At 45.3% G+C, this 21,743-nt stretch overlaps 2 protein-coding genes and 1 non-coding gene across 9 annotated transcripts; all 3 read right to left on the bottom strand.

Moving 5' to 3' along the window:
* Positions 1-8,317: 8,317 nt before the first annotated feature.
* On the bottom strand, positions 8,318-11,853 carry LOC136450903 (4-coumarate--CoA ligase-like 5). The gene is made up of 6 exons (XM_066451573.1): positions 10,630-11,853; positions 10,350-10,539; positions 9,365-9,510; positions 9,196-9,263; positions 8,974-9,076; positions 8,318-8,590 (listed from the first exon to the last, which is right to left on the bottom strand). Exons 1-6 carry the CDS (start codon positions 11,662-11,664, stop codon positions 8,465-8,467), a joined length of 1,668 nt encoding a protein of 555 aa, XP_066307670.1. The 5' UTR covers positions 11,665-11,853; the 3' UTR covers positions 8,318-8,464.
* A 6,001-nt stretch (positions 11,854-17,854) lies between these two features.
* Positions 17,855-17,931, bottom strand: TRNAI-AAU (transfer RNA isoleucine (anticodon AAU)). The gene has a single exon. It is a non-coding gene; the product is annotated as a tRNA-Ile (tRNA).
* Positions 17,932-18,016: 85 nt separating this feature from the next.
* On the bottom strand, positions 18,017-21,739 carry LOC136450905 (GDP-L-galactose phosphorylase 2-like). 7 transcript variants are annotated; one of them, XR_010758476.1, is made up of 8 exons: positions 20,782-21,532; positions 20,228-20,322; positions 20,065-20,124; positions 19,727-19,969; positions 19,447-19,632; positions 19,082-19,330; positions 18,453-18,970; positions 18,017-18,347 (listed from the first exon to the last, which is right to left on the bottom strand). XR_010758476.1 is itself a non-coding variant. In XM_066451576.1 (8 exons), the coding sequence occupies exons 2-8, from the start codon at positions 20,447-20,449 to the stop codon at positions 18,734-18,736; spliced, it is 1,101 nt and encodes a 366-aa protein (XP_066307673.1). In that variant the 5' UTR covers positions 20,450-20,728; positions 20,782-21,531; the 3' UTR covers positions 18,017-18,733. The 7 variants fall into 7 exon arrangements, 6 of the variants coding, with proteins under 6 accessions (XP_066307673.1, XP_066307678.1, XP_066307676.1 ...); XM_066451576.1 differs by adding an exon at positions 20,388-20,728 and having other exon boundaries at positions 18,017-18,970; positions 20,228-20,291; positions 20,782-21,531; XM_066451581.1 differs by adding an exon at positions 20,388-20,728 and having other exon boundaries at positions 18,017-18,970; positions 20,228-20,277; positions 20,782-21,530.
* Positions 21,740-21,743: the final 4 nt, after the last annotated feature.

Here is a 21,743-nt window from a genome sequence, read left to right on the forward strand (position 1 = left end):
GTCGCTCCTGTTATGTCATGCAACAACTTAGGCTCCACCAATTTGAGCTCTGGTTCTAGGGTGAAAATCTATCATGCGCATTCATGGCAATGAAGCAAACTGAGAAGACCATGCAACATAAAAGGGGAGATGGTTGATCAAACAAACGTTGACTTGGGATTAAACAAACACAATGAAAGCTTTTATACATTTCTTTTCACACGGGATTACAATAGAAAAATGTCGTCTTTCATTATCACCCAAACCCAATAGAAGCTTCCTATACACTTATGTTGTGAAGTAAGAAATTAGTAGATCTTCAATGAGGGATAAATTGGACGACGGCCAGGGCATCCGCGTGTAAACTTCCAATGCCTGCATCACACCTGTCATCGGTGACTGCTGAGTGCCGGTAAAAGCTTGGTTAATCCACGGACTCCGCCGGTTCACGTGTCTTGGCCTCCGCCTACGGCGTTGTAAACGGGTCCACGCCGCTTTGACCGAAAAAAAAAAAGAATCTGCGGTAAATAAATTAGCTGCACACTGCCTCTCCACGTATTCTCCCCGCCGCCGTACCCATCTTCACCCGCTCGGACTTCTTCCTGCCTACTCCACTCCTCGCCTCGCCTTTTGTGTCTCGCCGGGCCACAGGCCGACGCTCTGGCCCCCACGGGCCACGGCCCTCCTCCGCAGCGTGTCGGCCTCAACCATGCCAGCCCCTGCCTCGGCGGCGTCGTCGTCGCAATGTCGCTACATATTTTCATTCACGTCGCAATGTACAACCCAGGTACCCATGACACGTGAAGATCCAGACCATAAGATTAAGGTGTACGGTGTTCGGCTCTGGTCGGCGTGCACCGCAAGACAATCAGAAGACATCTTAACGATGAAAGAAAATATGTTCGGATATAATAAATATCATATTCCTTGTAAATACTTACCATATAGCTGAATAGATCTAGACCTAAACTGACCTAAGCTGTTGGAAGCTTGATGAGTGTACAAGTATAAGTAAGAACTTACCCTGACGTAGTTTACGTATCCGGGATATTTTGGCAGAAGTCCAGTCTAGATATAGATCACTGGAGTGGAGTTGAGAATGTCTTACAATTTTACAAAGTATCATAGGCATCATGCTGAGTAAGAAATAATAAGTACTCTCAAATAGTTGATGGTACAAATTTTAAGTCTTAGCGAGATGTGTAGTGAAATCCACACTAGTTGCTAACACTCGCAGTTGGAGTATTATTGTGGAAAAACTCCAAAGAAACAGTTATGGTGTCATCAGTGATACATACCATAGTATAGCTTGACATGGGGTTTAAGGAACAGGCAAAAGGAAGTTAAGGAAATTAGTACCCGAATTTAACGATGATAGTCAACAGCAATAACCATTTAAAGTAGTTAACTCCTAAGACAACAGGTCAAGTACTGCCAAACACATTGACACTAGGTTATGGCCCCGTTCGCTAGTCTGAAACTTGGCTGAAACTGGCTAAAAAGCATTGTTCTGGCTGAATTATTGTGAGAGAAAAATACTGTTCCGGCTAAAAAAATAAGCCGAACAAGCCGAATATGGGGTAAGCCGAACATGGCCTATATGTTGCAAAGGAGAAAATTCAGAATCATATTAAAAGCATTGAGCACATAAGTACTGAGTAAGTACTTGCGGATCCGCTTACCAAAGGCTTACCACCCAGTGCATTCAGACAACACACAGTCGACATGGGTTTACGGGAAAATCTATGATTTCTGGATACTAAGGGCCTAATTGAGTATCTGTTTCAAAACAGAAAGGTGCATTATAGCTGTTAAATCTAATGGCAATTGACCGTGACGATAAGGCACGCTCTATGCACTGATCTGTGATGGAATGGGAAAAATAAAAATAAAGTTAAATTTAAGTCATAAGATGAGATCAAGGGAGAGAATGTTAGGTTGATCTCCACTGACCAATTAGGCCCTTGATCCGCGTCCTGATCGGGGGCGCTCAACCTTTCTACTGGTTGATGTGCCCCCGTTGCGCAGCGCCATAAAAGGGCGATGGGGACTGAGGCACAAGACATGAGGTTCCGCCAGCACCCCCACCGAAGTTCCGAACCCTAGACCGATCAAGAGGGGCGTTGTAAGCGACAGGAAGCTCCATCGCCTTCACCGTCGCCACAGCACCGCACTTGTGCTGCTGCTACCTTCGATGACCTGGCGGGCACGTTGACGGCTACCTCTACTGCCTTCGCGGCCATCATGTTGGCGGCGCCATGGCCGCGACTGCGCTTGACGATCTAAGTCTTCTATCTAAGTATTATCCACTGATCTACGCATAAAAATACTTTCATATCCATCATAAGCATCTCATATTCTCATAGTCACATGCACAGAGAGTAAGTACTATTTTACAGACAAAAGTCATTCAACGTTGCTAACACGTACTAGGATAACGAGTAGCACTCTATTACTGAGTAATAATTCTAATATCCAGCAGCTTCAAAGCTCAGTAGTCACCTTTATAAGTTTGTATGCTTCTTTTGCCTTCTTCATCACCTCATAATGCAACAGTTATTAACTCATTTCTAAAGCGACGGGCCTCAAAAATTTCTTCAAATGTTATTTTGCATGGCATTTTGAAGATCTTTCCCTTGTATGGAGGCCCATCTTTCACCAACCTCGAATACACATCTGAAAAAATCTGAAAGAAACAGAAATTGATATTTAATGAAAGCTACGTTCCTTCATAAAGACACATCAAAAGGCAAGAATAAATCAAGAGTCTGTTAGTAAATCAACGAAGTATTCATGATATATACCTCTTCAGCAGCAGGAAACTCCTCTTCAGGATAGAACATTAACTTGAGAGCACCCGCAAGTTTGACTATATTCCAATCCTGAGTGTCAATGCCTGATATTTTTTTAAGATGCTTTCCAGCAGCTCTTAGGTTCTCAGAGTGTCTGTCCACAACACGATCACAACAATATATACCAGATGCAGCCTCAATGATATCTTGATTGACCTGTGGTTAAGGAGCATTAACATCAACAATAGAAAACGAAAAAGCTCACAAATATATTTGAATCAAAATATTTTAATAACCACTTAAAATTAAGGATACTTGGTCCACAAAAATTTAACAATATACTAAGATAGTAACAAAGTAGAAAACAATAGATACATTGGGAAGGAGGTGATAAACTTACAATCTCTGGTTCGACTTCAACATTATAATGTTTAATTTCAAGACAATTTTCATTCCTTCACTCATTTGAAGACAATCCTCTCTAGTCAGCTTCAATTTTTCTTCAGGCACTAAATCCCGCATGCAATTCTTCAATCCCCACATTAACTCCCTTACAGTATCATCAAACAGACAGGGTATTTTCTGAAGAAAGACACATCAAAGTTTATGCTCAAATTGTTCAGAATAAGCAAACAAGAGGGTTAACACTGACCAGCTTGTCTTCAATGATTTGTTTATATTCAGGCTTTCCAACAGCTAGCTTCTAATCAGGAACGATGTTATCCTGGATCATTTTAGCAAGTTGTTCATTAACACCAGTAACAGGGTTAATGGTGCTGGTCTTGTCCTCAAAAGTTTGAAATCCTCTTAGAGAAGCAATCTAATACAAAATAAATAGGGAATTACAGGTCAGTAGGTATGCATACCACAATTGTCACTAGTCTCAGGACAATATGACATCTAACTACGGTAACTCAACCTAACTATCGTATTTTACAATCTGAAATATCGTAATTATACCATTGTTTGATGGATTTTTGTCAATTTAAAATCCTCTGTATGCACGCATGTGCCTGTATTTGTAATGTGCTAGTGTGTAAATAAAATATGTGGGAAGTGTACGTGCTTGTTCATGTAGATGCATTGGTAAGAAGCTAGCAACAATTGCATGGGCCTGTATATGTTCCATGCATGCACGTAAGCGTGTTCATGACGTGCAAATAGAAGAAGCTAACAGGCGCAGCCATATATACATGCGCCTCTATACGTCCAGAACCGGCTGTAGAGCTCGTGTGTACGCCTGCAGGTGCCATGTATTCACTGTATAATTGTACACCAACCGAGTTGGCGCGGTGCGGCACGACTCGGTATGTGGTCTAGAATATTCTAGAACTCTTGGGTATATGCGTATATGGATTACCAGGCAAGGCATGTTTATCGGCCGCAAGAACTGTTGGAGCAAGAGAATATGTGTACGTATCTTGGACTTGTTTCACGTGTGAGATGCAACGGAGCTCTATCTTGTCGTTGGTCCCATGTCTCAGGAACTGCATGTGAGAAAGAGATAAATAATGATCTGTATCACCGCATACTCGTCAGGTTACGGAGTAGAAGTGTCCAGATTCAATGACGGACGCTTGAATGGATATACATGAGCCGGAGATAATCTCGAACGGAAGAGGAGTAAATCTCCAAATATCTCGCGCTCGCTAACAACTTCCTGGCGGCGCGTGCGTGCGGCCCAGCGAGCCTGATGCTACCCTAGACGCTGCCTATATAAAGGAGCCTCAGGACCCAATGTAAGGCTAATCACACTTTACATCCTCAAAGCGAGTAGCCCCGCCAGGCTTAGGAAGCGCGTATTCGCAATCCACCAACACCAGCGTCCGGCCGCGAGGGAGTCCGATCCATCTGCGATCAGGCGTCTGCACGTCCGTTCCTGAAGCCGGAAGCCACAAGCAAAAGGAGATGGCGTGCACGTCGTTTTCCATGGGTAAGAAACTAATCTAGTCATCTGGTTATTATTTCTTCCAATCTTGCACAGCAGCATGCACGTTGGCCGGTGTCACGGTTCCGGCCGAGAAGAGAATGACACGGCAGCCAGATGATCGAGACGGCGCCGGACTGCGAGAATCATCGCGTCACGAGGAGACGGAGCATCGCTGGCGGGCTTCGGCTCGCCGGTGTCAGACATGCCCGCGACGTGGGATTGGTGGCTGAGCTGCGAACGCGGCCGCAGGACAAGAACCTGAAGATGCAAGCACTACACCAAGATGCAAGCAATGTTCAAATGCAAACAAGGCCAAGGCGGGCGTCCATGCATGCACGTACAGGCCATGCTTGCACGTATGGGACAGGCCGGGTGCATCTACGTACAAGCCCCGGGTGCATCTACGTACAAGCGAGCAAGGTGCAAGCCAGGAGGCCGCGCTGGCCGCCAGGGGCGTGGCGCCGTGACGATATGCATCTACCACGCCGGGCACAAGTCTTCATCAACTTCTACAAGTACAACTCCACGTGATCAAGTTCCACGGCGTACCACGACGATGCTGTCGAAGAAGTCCGAGACGATCAAGCAACACCAACCATGCAAGTACGAGTACGATGACACCATGCTGCACTCGACACCGACAAGGCGAATGATGCAGGCGGGCATAACTGATATTCCAGCCATGTTGTACCGGCTCATGGACCGACGAGGCCCTCACGCCAATGCCACCTACATCTACGCCAACACTATGCATGGAGACGTGAAGCAAAGATTAAAGACGACGACCACAGCAGCAGAATCGGAGGTGTGCTCACGGGGGTAATTAACAGAAACCATGAAGACCACTATCGCTCATGTCAGATTGTTGCCAGCAGGCCATGTAGCGCGCGCATTAGGGATTTGTATTTGTTAAACTTATGATGGTTAATAAAATGCATGTTCTTGTCTTTTATTTTTGTGTACTTGGTACATTGGCATGCCCACACTTTTCCAACACGAGAAGTCGCTTGAGGCGGATTTTCTGGTGTCCAAACAACCATAAATTAGCTTCAACATTTTAGTAAAGACAAAGAATGTATATAAATATATATAGACAATCAGAAGGAGAAAGGCACTAACTAATTTTGCCCGAAGTCTGCCCAGATATCCTGCAGGTCATGTGCAGAAAAAATTAGGCCGATGACAAAGGCGACTACAACAAACAAGCAACCATGTGAGTAAGACAAGTGCATTGGTAAAGACAAATACCTCGATTGCATTTGGCTGGAGGAGAATGACACCGCCATAAGAGAAAATTGCAAAGTCAGATGGCGTCTCAAAAAGCACCAAGATAATTCCACCATTGCCCAACTTAACACCTGTAATGCAAAAACAAAACACAAAATCATCAGACAAACATAAGTTGCGCATTCGACTACAACTCAGATGATATAGTATAAGCTTGCAGTGAAGTAATGAATCATCAGAGACTAAATAAGACCCACATGCACCCCAAGGTATCCCCAGTCCAAGGGAGAATTTCTTTTTCTTTTTCCCCTGTTATGTCCTGATAGCTAGTGGGCCGAAAGGAGTAGGAAGTTGGGCTATCCAGGAGTGTGTCGTGGATGTGGCTCAGTCTGTCGAGGATTGGGCAAGCAAGAAGAGAATTATGTAACGGTTCCAAACATGAATACGAAATACGAAATCTCAAGGAGTCCTGCCGTGTTCATCGCTCTTCCCGGTCCCAATTCCATCTATAGCCTACTGAGTTCATAACACCCCCTTCCCAACGTGGGTGAGACCAGGAGTAGGGATGAAAACGATCGATAGGAGGCCAAATCACTTTTATTTTCACTTTTTTTTCTTGAAAACGAAATCATTACGATATTGTCGGAAACGAGATATTCCGGTAATTTCAAAAACGATAGTGGTCGATCAAAAAAACACATCGATAATGATCAGAATCCATAAGAGCGATATCCTTAAAAACGATAAAACACGCTAAACTGTAGAACATGAGAAGAGCCCTAAAACTCAACCTATCTCACATGACAATAGTAATAAATAAAGTCATAATTGACAAGACCACAAGCTAAAACCACAGGTCACACCATCTTAGGGTCTCAAACAAGCTAAACCCCATATTCCGTTCGTGTTGGTGGTGAGTAAGTTAGGGTGTAGTATGTGATTGGTTGGTTTCCTTCTCATTTCTATATGGATGAAATACTTGCCGTATAGTTCCTTTCCAAAAAAAAAATTATTTGTCTTATGTGCTTGCGTGTGCAGATGAGATGCTTAGATGCGGGCCAACTAGACCTAAAGTATATGCATTACATAGTCTATAAATAAATTAGGATTCAAGGCCTTCGAATTGGTAACTACCGACGGTAAATTATCGACTAAATACGGCAATCTTCGAAAACGATCGAAAGAGGACAAAATTATTTTCACTTTCATTTCTGATTATTTTTATTGTTATCATTTTCGTTTTTCGATTTCCGCTACCATTTTCATTTAGGCCTGAAAATCAGAAAAAACTCGAAAATAATTTCTGAAAATAAAAAATTATCATTTTTGTTTTCATCCCTGGCCAGGAGGGAAGATGTTACACTGTGTCTCCTTGTCTCCGACGTTGTAGTCGCCTCCCTCGTCTCCGCTACCGTCTCCACTTCCATCACCACCTCCGACACCGAGGTCGACAGCTCCTTGCAGGTGTCTTGTGTCACGGGGACGTACGCGTGGAGCAAAGGCTTCGGCCGTTCGGCGGCCTTTCTCTGCGTCATGTGCGTGCGGCTTATATAGGGAGCCGGGAGGTGGAGGGCTTCGCCCCAAAACTCCGACGCTACGACGAGAGTACGCGTGCCCCAAAACCGAACCGAGTCATAGGTAACTCGGAATACACACACAAAAAAAACTCGGAACAAATAAAAACACAGCAGAAGACGTGAAAGGTGGCAGCGTCACCGTTAGGCGTGCCGCGTGAGCGCCTGCGGCTTGCTGGTGGCAGGCGCGATGGGCATGTTTGGTTGCTGCCAGCGACCCCAGGCGTTGGATTTCAATCGCCAGGCAAGACAAGGACGGCAACCAAACATGCCCGATGTGTGCTTCAGCCAGCTGGAGACGGCCGCTGAAAAGTACTGTTCGTTGACCATCGGCTTGTTTGCTGGTTGGTTTCTGGGCTGGTTTGGGTTGGCTGGGGCTGATTTATTGTGAGAGAAAAACATTGTTAGCTGGCTAGTTTAGGCTGGCTGAAACCAACACGCGAACAGGGTGCATAGCTGATAAATTCAAACGAAAAGGCCAGCGGGCAGCCGCGGGGCGCACCCACTGCCGACGCCGGTAGGTGAAAGCCGTGGAGGCACCACGATTCGGCGAAATGGAAGCTCCATCCTCCATTGCTCCCTGCAGGCAGGAAAGCAATCAGGTTCAGGTACTCACGCCACATGCGCTACGCGTCTTGCTACACTAGTTCTGATTTCTTTTTTTGTGAAAAACAATAATTCTGAATTCATATTTGCTACTTGTTGCAATTCCTCGCGGTTTGTGCGATAGCTACTGGGGAAGTTGGAAGTTTTGTTGTTTCAGTTGCCGGACTGTGGCAAGTACTGCTTTGGTAGTTGTTCACTACAGTAGTAGATATTCAACGTACAATATTTCCCTAATTTGTTTGGAGCACTTCAACTGAATATATGAGCAATCTGAAAACCGCAGCAGCATATTGTACATAGTATATCCCGGGTCGAGTATTATACAAAAGAAATCCCCTAGATTCCACGTCAGTACTTCAAAGCTTGGAGGTAACCATGGACACGGCCTGCTCTACAAGTTCCCGCCGCAAGATCTTCCCAGCAGGCGATTTGGGAATTGCAGAAACAAAGGCCACTCGACGGACTTTCTTGTAGGGTGCGACCTGTCACAAAATAAAATAAAATAAAATAAGGTCTCAATTTACAGTCTACAATAACCCATAGCCAAGAATATCCTGTATAAAGGGAAGGACCAATGCCATGCTTCCATGGCTATTAGAAAGTGGGAAGTTAGGTTGCTATCCATAGCTATATGCACCAATATGCTACATGACAACCAAACAGCATATCAGTGTTACCTTTTGCATCAGGGCAAAGGATGTTATTATCTTTATCAGCAAACGAACCAGGGAACTTCAACTCAACTTGGCAACTTGCATAGTTTGTTTAGGGAAGGGTCGAACGACAATAATTATGACGGGACACAACTAGTTCATTATTAAATTATTAATTGGAGCAGAATGTAATCAAACTGAGTATGAGATACCTGTTTAGCCACGAAATCCATGACTTGTTGCTCGGTAAGGTTTGACCCCGGTTTCCTCACTATAAAAGCCATTGGTACTTGCCCGACATCTTCGTCTGGATACCTGCATAGTGCATACGGAAGGAACATCTCAGATATTGTCTAATAATGAAGGAATCTTATATCAGCATTAGTTTGAATCAATGGTCCTTTAGTTTCCCAGGTTTTCGACAAGGTACTTACGGGATAACTGCTGCGTCAATGATATCAGGATGAGAATTCAGGATATGCTCCAGTTCGGCTGGAGGTACCTGGAGCAAGATTTATGTCAGTACCATGCAAAAAAACTTATGAGATGAATTCTCCGATTTTAATGCTAAAATAATGCAGTTTCCAACTAGCTGTGCAGCACCTGATATCCCTTGTATTTTATCAACTCTTTCAACCGATCAACAATGTAGAGAAACCCATCCTCATTGAAGTAGCATAGGTCACCAGTTTTCAACCAGCCTTCTGAATCTACTGTTGCTGCAGTAGCCTCGTAGTCACCCACATAACCTGAAAAATATCATCATATGGCTCATGTAGTAGCGCCCCCAAAAAAGACATGTTCCATGATTCAAGGGAACTATCTAAAATACCAAAATTCTCTGGGAACATATTTTGCCTTAAAAATGTGCCAATTCATTATGTTTTATGAAGTGTGAACAAATAAGAGTTCACATGGATATCTGATTGCGGCAGTATCCTTAAGGAAAGGACTGCTACAAGCAAACCTTCAAATAAGCTGACGAAGTCGGTTCACGGATTCTTCCACACCAGCTAACAGAGGCTAGCTAACATTCTAAACAGCTGCTACGTTGCACGAAAGCATAAGCAAGGTGCTCTGGTTTTCAGATATAAAACACCATGAACACATGGCTTGCTGGTAAGATACGATTGCAATAAACATCAGAGGCAGAGTGGCATTACTATTCATTAGGAACAGAACAAGCAGCCATGCATTGTCCGTGATGCAGATCTGTAGTTACAGCTATTAACTAATCCCTAAAGGTACTGCACTGACCACATGTGTTTGGTTGGGACAAATGTTTAAGCAGCATGACCAAAAGCCCCATTAAAAACATGGTGGGCAAACCATGCTGCTTGAGAATTAAGAAAGCTCGCCTGATCAATGCATAACTTCCACATGACAGCTCAATCACTCAGACAAACCAAACCGTACAATCCAACCGTGTGATTATACAGTAGTATATATGACAGAAACAAAAGTCCTACGAGAAGCATCATGGGAAGAACCTTCGCGTGCAAAGTTCAGCCAATTAACAAAGCTATCATCTGTAGTAACAATTGTCTTCTAACCACTGCATAGTCAAAGAAGTAGTTGCTCTACTTGCCTTTCATGACGACTGGTCCCCGGACCCAGAGCTCGCCGCGCTGCCCCGGCCCCAGCGCCTCGCCGGTGGAGGGATTGACGATCTTCGCCTCCAAGTGCGATGCCAGCTTCCCGACCGAACCGTACGCTTTGCATTCATCTGGCCCAATCGTCGAAGCCACCGAGCCAGATGTCTCCGTCAGACCGTAGCCCTGGAAAGTGGAAACAAGAACATAGATTCAGAATGGAATCTATGGTGCGGCCTGCGTTAAGTGATTATGATCGTGCAGGTTGCATTGAACCTGAACGAGTTCGATGTTGGGGAAGATGGCGGCGAAGCGCTCGGCGACCTCGCGGCCGAGTGGCGCGCCGCCGATGCCGATGACGATGAGGGAGGAGAGGTCGCGGCGGCGCGCCTCCTCGGACTTGATCATGGCCACCAGCACCGGCGGCGCCGCGGGGAGCAGCGTGACGCGGTACCGCTCGATGGCGCGCAGCGCGGCGATGAAGTCGAAGCGGTCCATGAGGACGGCGGTCTCCCCCATGGCCACGGACCTGAGCACCATCATGAACCCGAACACGTGGAAGAGCGGGAGGGGGAACAGCGTCACCGTAGGCGGGAGCGGCTCCTGGCCGGCCTCGGCAGCCTCCTTGTCCGCTATAGCCCGGTTGTCCCTGTGCGCGCAGAGCACGGCGATGAGGTTGCGGTGCGAGACCGCGGCGGCCTTGACCCGGCCCGTAGTGCCCGACGAGTAGAGCACGGCCGCCGTGTCGGACTGCTTCACCGCCACCGGCGGGGGCGGCGCCGCACCGCCGGCGGAGGACAGGCCCTTGTACTCATCCGAGCCGATGACGACGCACCTGAGGTTCCTCGGCAGCTTAGCGGCCACCTCGGGTGCCACGAGCGCGACGACCGGTCTGGAGAGCGCGACCATGTGCGCGTACTCCTCGGCGGTGGACGCCGGGTTGGCAGGCGAGACGACAGCGCCGATGGACATGAGCGCGAAGTCTATGATGGGGACGTCGATGCGGGACGGTGAGACGACGAGGGCGACGTCCCCGGGGCGGAGGCCGAGGACGGACCAGAGGCCCCCCGCGAGGGAGCGGACGGCGGCGAGGAACGACGGGTAGGAGACGGCAATGCCGGTGGCGGCGTCGACGAGAGCGGGGCGGTCGGGGAGCGGGGAGGAGAGGATGGAGAAGGCGTAGGCGGCCGCGGTGGCCGGGAGCGAGTCCGGCGGGAGCTCGGCGGACGGGCGCAGGCTGTGGAAGGTCCGCGTCGCGGCGCAGAAGCCGCTGCGCGGCTCGATCCCGCCGGGCGGGCACGGCTCCGTCATCGCGGAGTGGGGCGTGGCGGATGCGGGAGAGACAACGCAGCGGATCGGTTTGGCTGGCTCGGTTTTTGTGGGGATTGGGCAAGCGAAATTTTTGTGTGTGCGTGAATTAGCGAGCGAAAATTGTTGTGCGAGCGCTGCTGCGAAGTTGGAATGGCCGGGGATGGGATGGTACCATGGGTGGTTGGGGGTTGGGGGCTCGAGTACTTAACGAAGGGAGGAGGACGAGAGCAGGCGGCAGAGAGCCAGAGACGCAGCGAGACGTGGCCGAGTACAGTCCTGGCCCGAGTGTCGCCAGCTCGCAGTAGATGTGGTGGAGCCTGGGTTGGTCCGGGTAATGAGCTCACAAAAGTCACGAGCCTATCTGGGCCTTGTACATGGCTTTTTTTAGCGAAATCATCGGTACAAAGACTTTCTTTTTTATGTTTCTCTCAATTTTCTTTCTTTTTTTGGAACCTTCTGTCAATCAAATATTATTTACAGAATTTCTAGAACACGCAGTTAACGTGAGGATACGGCATCTGTAGTCGTACTTAAGCTGATGGTGCCCCTCGTTATTACTGCCAATAATCCGTCACAACAAACATATAGTCACTTATTAAAGGCTAGATTCAGTTAATTCACAAAATAAAGCCTTGACATAGATCACCTTCGTGTCATGGAACAGCTAGCGAACACTCTGCCACTACTCTTATGCTAAGGGCGCTTTTGAGATTTGGATTTTTTTTTTTTTGGAATGAGATTTGGATTTATCATAACACTTACTTAAGAGAAGTAAAATCACGTGATGAAATTGTTTGATTGGTTGTATGGATTCAGATGGTGATAAGAGAAGATGGACAAGCAGAAACGAGAATCGCTGCAAAATTATTCGCCGCCATTTCACGGTCACACGTACCATTCGCAAACACGCCTTTGGCAACGATTTTCCCTTGAGAGACAGAAAGGCATAAATGTTTCTTCTTCCGACCCTAGGTACGAACTCAAAGCTCGTTGTAGCGCGGCCATGTCAACCTGTCGGGTTTATAAACTCGGATCTCCAATGGATCCGTTTCTATACAAAACCCAGCAGGCGGCGCAGCGACAACACGCGCCTAGGCCGACCCAGATACATAATGACAGACCGAGACAACGATCTGGTCCCTGACCAGAAGGCCTGGCCAAGGTGGGACCGCAGTCCGACTCTGACCGAGGATACGCCAGACCTCTGCTCGCTGCTCTTTCTCGACCGACACGGTCGGGGCCGACTGAGAACGACTGACCGGGACGCCCGCTCGGTGAAGGCCTGGGGATCAGGTGGAGCAGATAAGGTAATGCGCTCAAGTCAACCGCAGTACCGAGGACCGTACCCTTCCATGTCCTACGCACCTTCAGGACGGTACCACCAGATCATGCCAGACGGGCACTATACAACCTTCCGGACGTGTCAGAGCATAAACAATATTGTAAACGCCGACGTTTGCCGTACCAGACGAACATGTTAGAGCCTGCCAGATACATCTGAGCATAAACAGTATTATGGACGTCTACGATCGTCTTGTATCCGACAGTGTGGGTAATAAGACTAGGTAGCACACGTATACACTCTCTCTTTTTCTCTCTGACTTGTAAGACCATCCCATTTGTTTATAAAAGGTGATGCGCTCTCTCCCAACAAAAGGAGGCTAGACGACTTGAGGACTGGATGACCTGAGGACTCGAACAGCTCAACAGCTCTAGAACTCGACAGCTACACAGAGCATACGCTCCAATACTTAGCGCACGTTAGAGGACCCGTCACACTCTTCCATTCGGTTCAGAGTCCGACCGGGCCTTTAACACTCCCCTTATCATTCCTTACTCGTTTATAACCCCATAGCAAACTTCGAGCACCTGGGCTCAGGAATAAAGTCACCGACCGACTGAAATTGGACGTAGGGCACGTTGCCTGAACCAGTATAAATCCTGTGTCATCGCGTGCTAGGCCACATCCGATCACAACGCACGATAAAACTATAAATATTTACTTATCGGCCACGTTTCGGACTGACACAACCTCTATGTTGATATACTTGTTCCAAATACAATGTCCTATAACAACATATGTAATTAGTGCTTTATAGGAGTTGGTTAGGGAAAAAAGCTTTCACCATACCATTAGCACCTAATGCTTATCGATATGCGGATGAGTCATCCATGCTCCGATTTCTTCGATGCTGGCAGGTTCGAGTCGGTTTTAATGAACTTGATATGGTCTAGTGGGCTGGCTTGAGAATTGGAAGGATTGAGTGGACCAGTTCAGAGCCAAATATACCACATAAAAATCAGAGAATTTAGCCTAACATGATCTATATATACTCCTTTTTTGCATAAAAGTTTGGTATTATTTCGAGAGATCATAGGAATTACTTTAACTCCACCTCCAGTCTGTCGGGACAAAAAAAGAATTGTATACTCGCTCCACCCATAAAAAGTGTTATTCTTACTTCTCAAGAAGTCAACCATTTTAACTTTCACCAAATATATATAATAAAATATTAATGTTTATAATACATAATTAGTATTATTAGATAAATTATTAAATATATTTTTATAATAAACTTATTTAGAAATAAAGATATTGCTAATATTTCTTATAAATCTGGTTAACAGAAGACTTCTGATAAGCACGAATCTTATAGCGTTTTTTTTTTTTTTTTTTTGACAGAGCGAGTACTGGCGCAGTCGGTGGTACTGGATAGCACGCTAGTCCTAGCCTCCTAGCAGGTGCTTGTTGGTATTGGGTCGTTCGTCGGAGTAGGCACGTTGCGTTTGATAATTAGCTCGTGCGCTGATAGCCCCGATCGAGTCAAGGCGCTCGTGTGCGCGCATGCCGTTATGATTACTTTTGATTATTGATGATTTACTAATAGTTTAAGCGGATACAGGATCACCATGGTCAAGCTGTCACAGCAGGCAGGGGCCGTTCCTCTCTTTTGATTACTCGATTGATGATTTGATGATATTTTAAGCGGATACAGGATCGCCATGGTCAACCTGTCACAGCATCAGGCGCGGGCTGTCTAGAAGCTGTTCATGGAGCCGATTGTACGGAAGCTCAGGCGTGTATCGCTACGCTACAATCGGCGCCAAGGTCAAGGTATTGTCAAGCTTGTTCTGGAAACAGATTCACTGACCACAGGTCCACAGCCAAGGCTTTGCGCTCTGACGCTCACGATCTGAGCCCAGCTTCCGTTCTGTGTATAATTACCTCGTTTTGTTTGTTTCAGTCAGACTTATTTAACTAGTCGATAATATTTTTCTCTCACAACAAATCAGCATCAGTCAACCAGCAAACACGCTGAATGAAGCACGAGATTTGATCAGGATGCACTTCGAGTCGGTGGATGTCCCTACATATCCCTAGATCATGTAATAGCTGTGCGTTGGTTGAGACCCGGATCAGTCGTACTCCTCCGTCCCGTTGAAAATATCGTTTTTTACTTTTATACTTCTTTTTTGACCATTCGTTTTATTTAATTTTTTTATATAAATAATAAAATAAATAAATTATTATTAAAGTATCTCTAATGATAAAATAAGTCCTAGCAAAATAAATAATATTTATATAAATTTTTTGAATAAAACGAATGATAAAAAAAAATTTAATAGAACAGAGGGAGTATGTTTAGCTCAATTCTTTCCCAGCTTTATATCTAATATTTTGGTTTGCAATCTTGCTGAAACCATGCTGAAGGAATGAAGGGACTGTGTTGGTGTTGATAAATAAATAAAATTACTGTCAACGCCTGTTCAGCTATGACTTATTCTAAGTGATTATAAATTTTTAATTAAAATAGTATTTTTCTCCCGTACAAACTAACCTTTCTTCGTGGACCAGCGACGAAAAAAACCAGTCAATCGAACCGGTGTGCAGCAGTGCTGACCCTGGAAGGGTTCAACCATCACATCACTATATCAGTGTCAGCGTCAGTGTCAGTCTCAAATGCGTCTGCATTTGGTGTGAACCCACGTGTGGGCATGTGACGGACACAAAATTTTAAAATTTGATGTACGAAACCGTGAAGCCACTCAATAAAATTTCAATCAAGAAAACATAAGTTCATTGAATTTGTACACATCAACCGTGCCAGAGGTTGGACATGAAGTCAAAAAGAATTTGTAAAAGGAACTGTTTAAATTCAAAACAGGACTCCGAAAAGGATGCCTAAATTTCATGCAAATTGGACAAATATAAATACATTAGTATTAGCATAAATTTAACAGTTATTGAAAATTATCTAAACAAATAAAAAGAATCCTAAATGTATTACATTTTAATTTGCTACGCAAGTCGACGACCAATGCATAAACTGAATAAAAATTGATAGTTGTTTTATCCGATTATCATTCTTGTTCACAATCAATTAGAACGACAGATCTAGCTCGCCAAACAATACGGTTCATCCCAACAATGCAAGTTTAGTAAAGTAGAAATGACAACAAAAGTACAATTGTACAGATGATTACGTGTCGTCGGCTTTGATGAGCCATTCTTGTTGTCGAACTCGTGCGGGCCTCGATGAGCACCAGAGGTCCAGAGTAGGTGGAGACAGAGATATCGAAGAGGTGCAGAACCTTATAGCACCGAACGATAAGCAAAGGCGGAAGATAAGCAAAGGCGGAAAAATATGAATATGTGTTCGGTTGACTTATTCGTATAGTTGCTGATTTGTTTATGTGAGAAAAATACTGCTGGCTGGTTTATTAGAATAGTGTCCATGTGAGGGGTTGGTCAGCCCAGCCAGCCCGCCCGCCCCAGCCGATCACGCTGATGACCAGCCGGGTAGCTCCTCCACGCCGCTGGCCCGCTGCTCGTGTCGCGCTTCCCCTTTGCCTAGCGTCTGCTCTCTCGCCCATCCTGGCACCCCCGACGGTGTTGGCAACGTCGCAAACGGCAAAGCCGATGGCTCCATGCGTTCACTTGGGCGAAATGCTAACTACTAACTAGAACGAACAACTAAGGAGGCTTGCCCATAAGAGAAGGAAGGTGCCAAGGACTGACTTGGACTGAGTTGTTGTTGCGTGTTTGTGCTCAAATTAACACAATTTGTCTCAAGTACAAACATATACATATATTATAGTACGTACATAGTAACTGTAATTTTTTTTTGCCAATAATATTGGGTGTACATCTGTACATGGTACACTGCGTCCGCCCAATCCACACAGCGGAAGTACAATAGGAAATGCGTTTGCCTTTGATTCAGCGGAGATGGAGAAGTCAACTTGTGCTAGTTCGAAGGAAAGTAATACTAGGGAGCCATTGTCACACTAGTACTTGTTAAAAGGGAAGTGGTACCAGTTGCAAGGAAAGTTTAAAAAAAATACAGTACTAAGTTCAACGGCCTGTTCGCTAGTTGATTTTTGGGCTGATAAGTCTAGCTAGTGTTAATTTATTATAAGAAAAAAATATTGTATTATGACTAATAAGCCTTGGCTGAAATCAACAAACGAACCGGTCCAGAAAAATACAATCATATCACACTTGTGCTAGTTCAAAAGAAAGTACAGTACTAAGTTGAAAAAAGTGCAATCATATCACACTTGTGGTAGTTCAAACTTCAAAGGAAAGTAATAAGAGGGAGCTATTATGTCCTTGTTAAGTTCTCATCCTAAAACTTTATATTCTGTCACATCAAATATTTAGACACATGCATAGAGTATTAAATATAGACTAAAAAATAACTAATTACACAGTTTGCGATTGATTTGTGAGATGAATCTTTTAAGCCTAATTAGTCCATAATTTGATAATAAAGTACTACAGTACACACATGTGCTAATGGCGGATTAATTAGGCTTAATAAATTCGTCTCGCGGTTTACTGCCGGATTTTATAATTTATTTTTTTATTAGTATCTGAACACCCCACACAACATCCCATACAACATCCGATGTGACATCCCAAAACTTTACACGCCGGTAAACAAGGCCTATGTCACACTAGTACTTGTTAAAAGGGAAGTGGTACCAGTTGAAAGGAAAGTTTCTTTACAGATACAGTACTAAGTAAAAAAAAATACAGTAATAGTTGAAGGAAAGTTAAAAAAAATACAGTACTACGTTAAAAATATTACAGTACTAGTTGAAGGGGAAAATTAAAAGAATACACAAAAGGGAGGTGGTACTAGTTGAAAGGAAAGTTTTAAAAAAATGCAAAAAAAATACAATTTGGCCCATGCAGGTCTCGAACCTGCAACCACCTTCGCGTTATTAGTACGACGCTCTAACCAACTGAGCCAATATGCCATTTGATACATGGTTCCAATAAACCTTTTAATGTCGGTCTATTACTAAACAGCAGTACATGGCATCTTATAAGAACAGTTTCGGACCACCTACGACTACGATCCGCTCTCTACAAACTTACCCAGAGTTGCATCCAACATCATCGATTCATCGTTTGGAACACCGGAACGAAATCTCTTGAACTCCTCGGAAAATGTTTCAGAAAAGATCTGCAGGATTCTTGTTCTCCGAGAAAAAGATCTTCAGGCTGCTTCAACAAGAAATCTCCATGTATTTGTTTGCCTCAGACTCTCAGAGGCTTCACCACTCCAATTTCAGTACCAAATGGCCACGAAGCTCCCAGATCGCTGGGTCTATTCTTGTCGAGCAACTCTTGGCTCGCCCGGTCAGTTGCTTCTTCACGTAGCACTGATCGACTGTGGGAGGCAAATGCCAAATGATGCTATAAACCCACTGCTTGCATGTGAGGTATGAGTAAGTTCAAAATTCAGAACTTCTGAAGTTGCACGGCAGTATAGTACCTGTGTTACGAGGAAAACTCTCTTGCAATTGAAGCGAGCGGGTCGAGAAGAGCAACTAGGCTCTCTGCTCTTCCCGGAAGAAAGCCTTCACAGTACAGCAGCAGGATTTATGTGAGTTTGGTACGAAACTGAAGTCCGATAAACCATATTATTTTCATTCCAGAGATGATGAGTCAAATCAGAAATGCTACTACATGATATACCATCATAAAGTAACAGTTACCAATACAACTGTTAACCGGAACTTCAGAATTGTTACTCTCTAGGAACCTATATCCGAGTTACAACCAAGGGAGCTTGGTCAGGAAGTCGAGCACGCATCGATTCAACTCCTGAAATTCTGTTTCAGAAAGAGCGGCTTCAACCAGAAATCTGCATATGTTTGCCTCAGAGGCTTCGTCGTAGTCTTTCCTCCTCTTCAGCACCAAATGGCCACTGAGCTCCCAGATTGCTGGATTGATTCTCATATCGAGGAACTCTTGGCTTGCCTTTCCAAGGAGCTGCTTCTCTGCATAGCACTGACCAATCGGTTTTGAGGGAGATAAATGTCAAAACATTGCTAAAGGACGAATTGTGAACATTGTTTCAGAGTTCAAAACTTACAAACAACTAAGGTTGCATGGCAATACCTGTGGTAGGAGGAAAACTCTCTTGCCAGATTCAGAGATGAGGACATTGAAAGGTCTGTTGTTCTCTTGCAAAAAGATGCACACTTTGGATACCACATACGACAAATCTTCCAGGCTCGCACCACCTTCGAACAAAAAGCCATTGACTGGATAATCCACCAGGTGAAAAATGCTCACGCCATTCCCTAGGCTCGTGAGCTTCTCCGTGGTTGCCTTTTCAACTGGATACTGTACTTTCAGGTAGTATGCCTGATGAACAAAATGACAGTATATGACTTACTGATAGGATTGTAATGTACGAACACTTGTCAATTGTCACACTGCAACCCAGAAGTATATGACATATAGACATTCTGAAGACTAACCTGGAAGTGAAGGTGATTGATAGTTGCAAAGCCGCCCAGGCTGTTATAACCAACTCTGAAGAAGGGATTCCTTGCCTCTCTTGCAACATACATGGCTATTAAAAAGCTCTCTTGATCAATCCTCTGCTGTAAACAGTCCTGGATCTTGGGAGTCAAAAGGACATGGCAGTAGCCAATTGGACTCACCTGTGACCCGGAAGATGAAAAAAATGTTAATCAAATCATGTCGAATTTCTATCAGTAAAGCATTAAGTAAATTTGACAGAGGGGGCGCACTGACATTAATCAAGATGGCACTAGAAGAAGCTGAAACAGTATCAGGAACACCATCAAAATATTGTGCAGAGTCTTTCTCAGTTTCATTGAATCTAAAGATCACCTCCAATGGGCTAACTTTTGTGAAATTAAACTTCTCACTGACAAATGGCTGGAGAACTTGGTTCATTGTGAACTCAGTTGGCCGTTTCTTTTGATCACGTCCTTCAATTAATGTTGCCACAAAATTGTATTCTCCAGGTAGCACCTATGACATGATTATGCAAAATTAAGAGAGAGATGAAACCACCCAAAGATACCTGACCAGTTAATTGGAGAGAATCAGATAATGAAAAAGAAAACCTTTGTTTCACAGGAACTGATGTCATGGTGAAACAAGCCCCTCATCTTGCGATCGTCCCACTGCAATAACCGCTCGTGTTTATACTTTAACTAGCACTCTTTCAATACAAATCATAATCGGAATGCAGAAATGATGTGTCTCAGACAAGTAAAAATTACAAACCTCATTAAAAAGTTTGCGTAGAAATGGTGACAAATTTGAACCTTCATGCTCTGTCAGGTCAAAACTAGTGCCATCCATGGTTAGTTTTGTTTCAGCTGAAAGCAATGCCAAAATATACAGAGGAGTCAGACAGCGCTTGCAATATATGAGTTTGTATTACCTAAGTTCCATACAGCTCATTACTAGCACTGTGTCCAATACAAGGTCGCTATGAACAAGCATCACTTAAGAAAATGCCCAATTGTTCATATGGAAGTATGTAACAGTTGTGCAAAAGAAAAAGAGAGAGAGAGAGAAAGATGTAGAAAACAGATGCATGAAGTAGACGGGTCGTTTTACAGCTCAGCATTTGGGTTTGTCCCAATCCAAATGCTCAAAACCACCCCAAGATGCACAAATCAATTCCCATTTTCCACCACCAGTTTTTCCACACCACATGTTCAATTGATCCATGTGTGCTGTCGGTGACAGGTCATAAAGGCCAGTAGGCCACTCTTTTCCCTGGCCACAAGCACAGAAATATCACATCAGCTAAGAGAACGACGCCGGCATACCGAAGAAACGACGCCGCGAGGTTCGGTTTTGGCGAGCTCTCGACGCCGCGGGAGCAGGAACAACCAGCGACAGCGATGGAACGAGCTGGGTTTGAAGAGCAGCGACTAACATAGGAAATGCCCAACTTTTATTGCGGGGGACGCGGGTGGAAATGGTCCCCAAGGGTTGGATCTCACTCAAAGGAGGCCTTCCCCCAAATCAGCAGCTGGATGCCTGGATTTGGTGGCTTTTTGTTGAGAGACTGTAGGCGGAGAAGACGGTGGATTCACGGCAACCCCCACGTGGATAAGCAACGGGAAGAGAAGGGAAACCGGGAGGAGAGCAGGAGCGCCAGGACGGTCACGATGAGAGGAAGGTGCGGCCGCGCGCTCCATTTGTGTGATATCACGATCATTAGGCGCGATCCAAATCAGGGATTAATCTGAAACAATTGTAAGTGGTTACTGTCGTGGACCGCGACCTCCGGGCTCGCGGTCGCCGGCGGACGGCGCTCGCCCGAGGGGATGCTTCGATGGAGGACGGAAACCAGAGGTGGATACGCAGGACGGACTTCCCCAAAGTCGCCGACAGCCCCCGCGCCGTTGTGCCGCTTTCTCTGCACGACTTGCGGCCCTGATTCACCGCATCCGAGAGATAGACGATGGTGACGGACTGCTCAGCCCCACTAGGAACTAGGTAGCGATCTCGGATGCAGCCAGCGACGGAGTGAGCGGGAGGAGAAGAGCAGCGAGCCAGCAATGAACAGGGAAAGGAACGCACCTTTCCTAGCACAGAAAGCAGGCGGCAATGGCGCCCCAAGGATTGGAATCTCACTTCAAGGCAAGTTCCCGAACAGAGGTTTCCTCCGAGATTTCGGTCGGATGCCGGAGTGGAGTCCGAACTCTGAAGACAGAAACTGAAACTGGGAAAGGGATAGACGAAGATGCCAGATGCGCCACGCCCAATTCGTTAACCTTTTTTT

Source organism: Miscanthus floridulus, chromosome 5 (assembly GCF_019320115.1).
Source record: "Miscanthus floridulus cultivar M001 chromosome 5, ASM1932011v1, whole genome shotgun sequence".
In the NCBI taxonomy this organism is placed as follows: Eukaryota; Viridiplantae; Streptophyta; class Magnoliopsida; order Poales; family Poaceae; genus Miscanthus; species Miscanthus floridulus.

Excerpts from the sequence above, each read along its gene's own strand:
- LOC136450903 (XM_066451573.1), bottom strand. The coding sequence starts at position 11,664 with ATGACGGAGCCGTGCCCGCCCGGCGGGATCGAGCCGCGCAGCGGCTTC. Across the intron at positions 10,540-10,629 it reads CCAACATCGAACTCGTTCAG|GGCTACGGTCTGACGGAGAC; the intron begins GTTCAATGCAAC and ends TCCACTTTCCAG. Across the intron at positions 9,264-9,364 it reads TAAAATACAAGGGATATCAG|GTACCTCCAGCCGAACTGGA; the intron begins GTGCTGCACAGC and ends ATCTTGCTCCAG.
- LOC136450905 (XM_066451575.1), bottom strand. The coding sequence starts at position 20,893 with ATGTTAGTCGCTGCTCTTCAAACCCAGCTCGTTCCATCGCTGTCGCTG. Across the intron at positions 20,323-20,781 it reads CTCGCGGCGTCGTTTCTTCG|CTGAAACAAAACTAACCATG; the intron begins GTATGCCGGCGT and ends CATTGCTTTCAG. Across the intron at positions 19,970-20,064 it reads TCAGTTCCTGTGAAACAAAG|GTGCTACCTGGAGAATACAA; the intron begins GTTTTCTTTTTC and ends ATCATGTCATAG.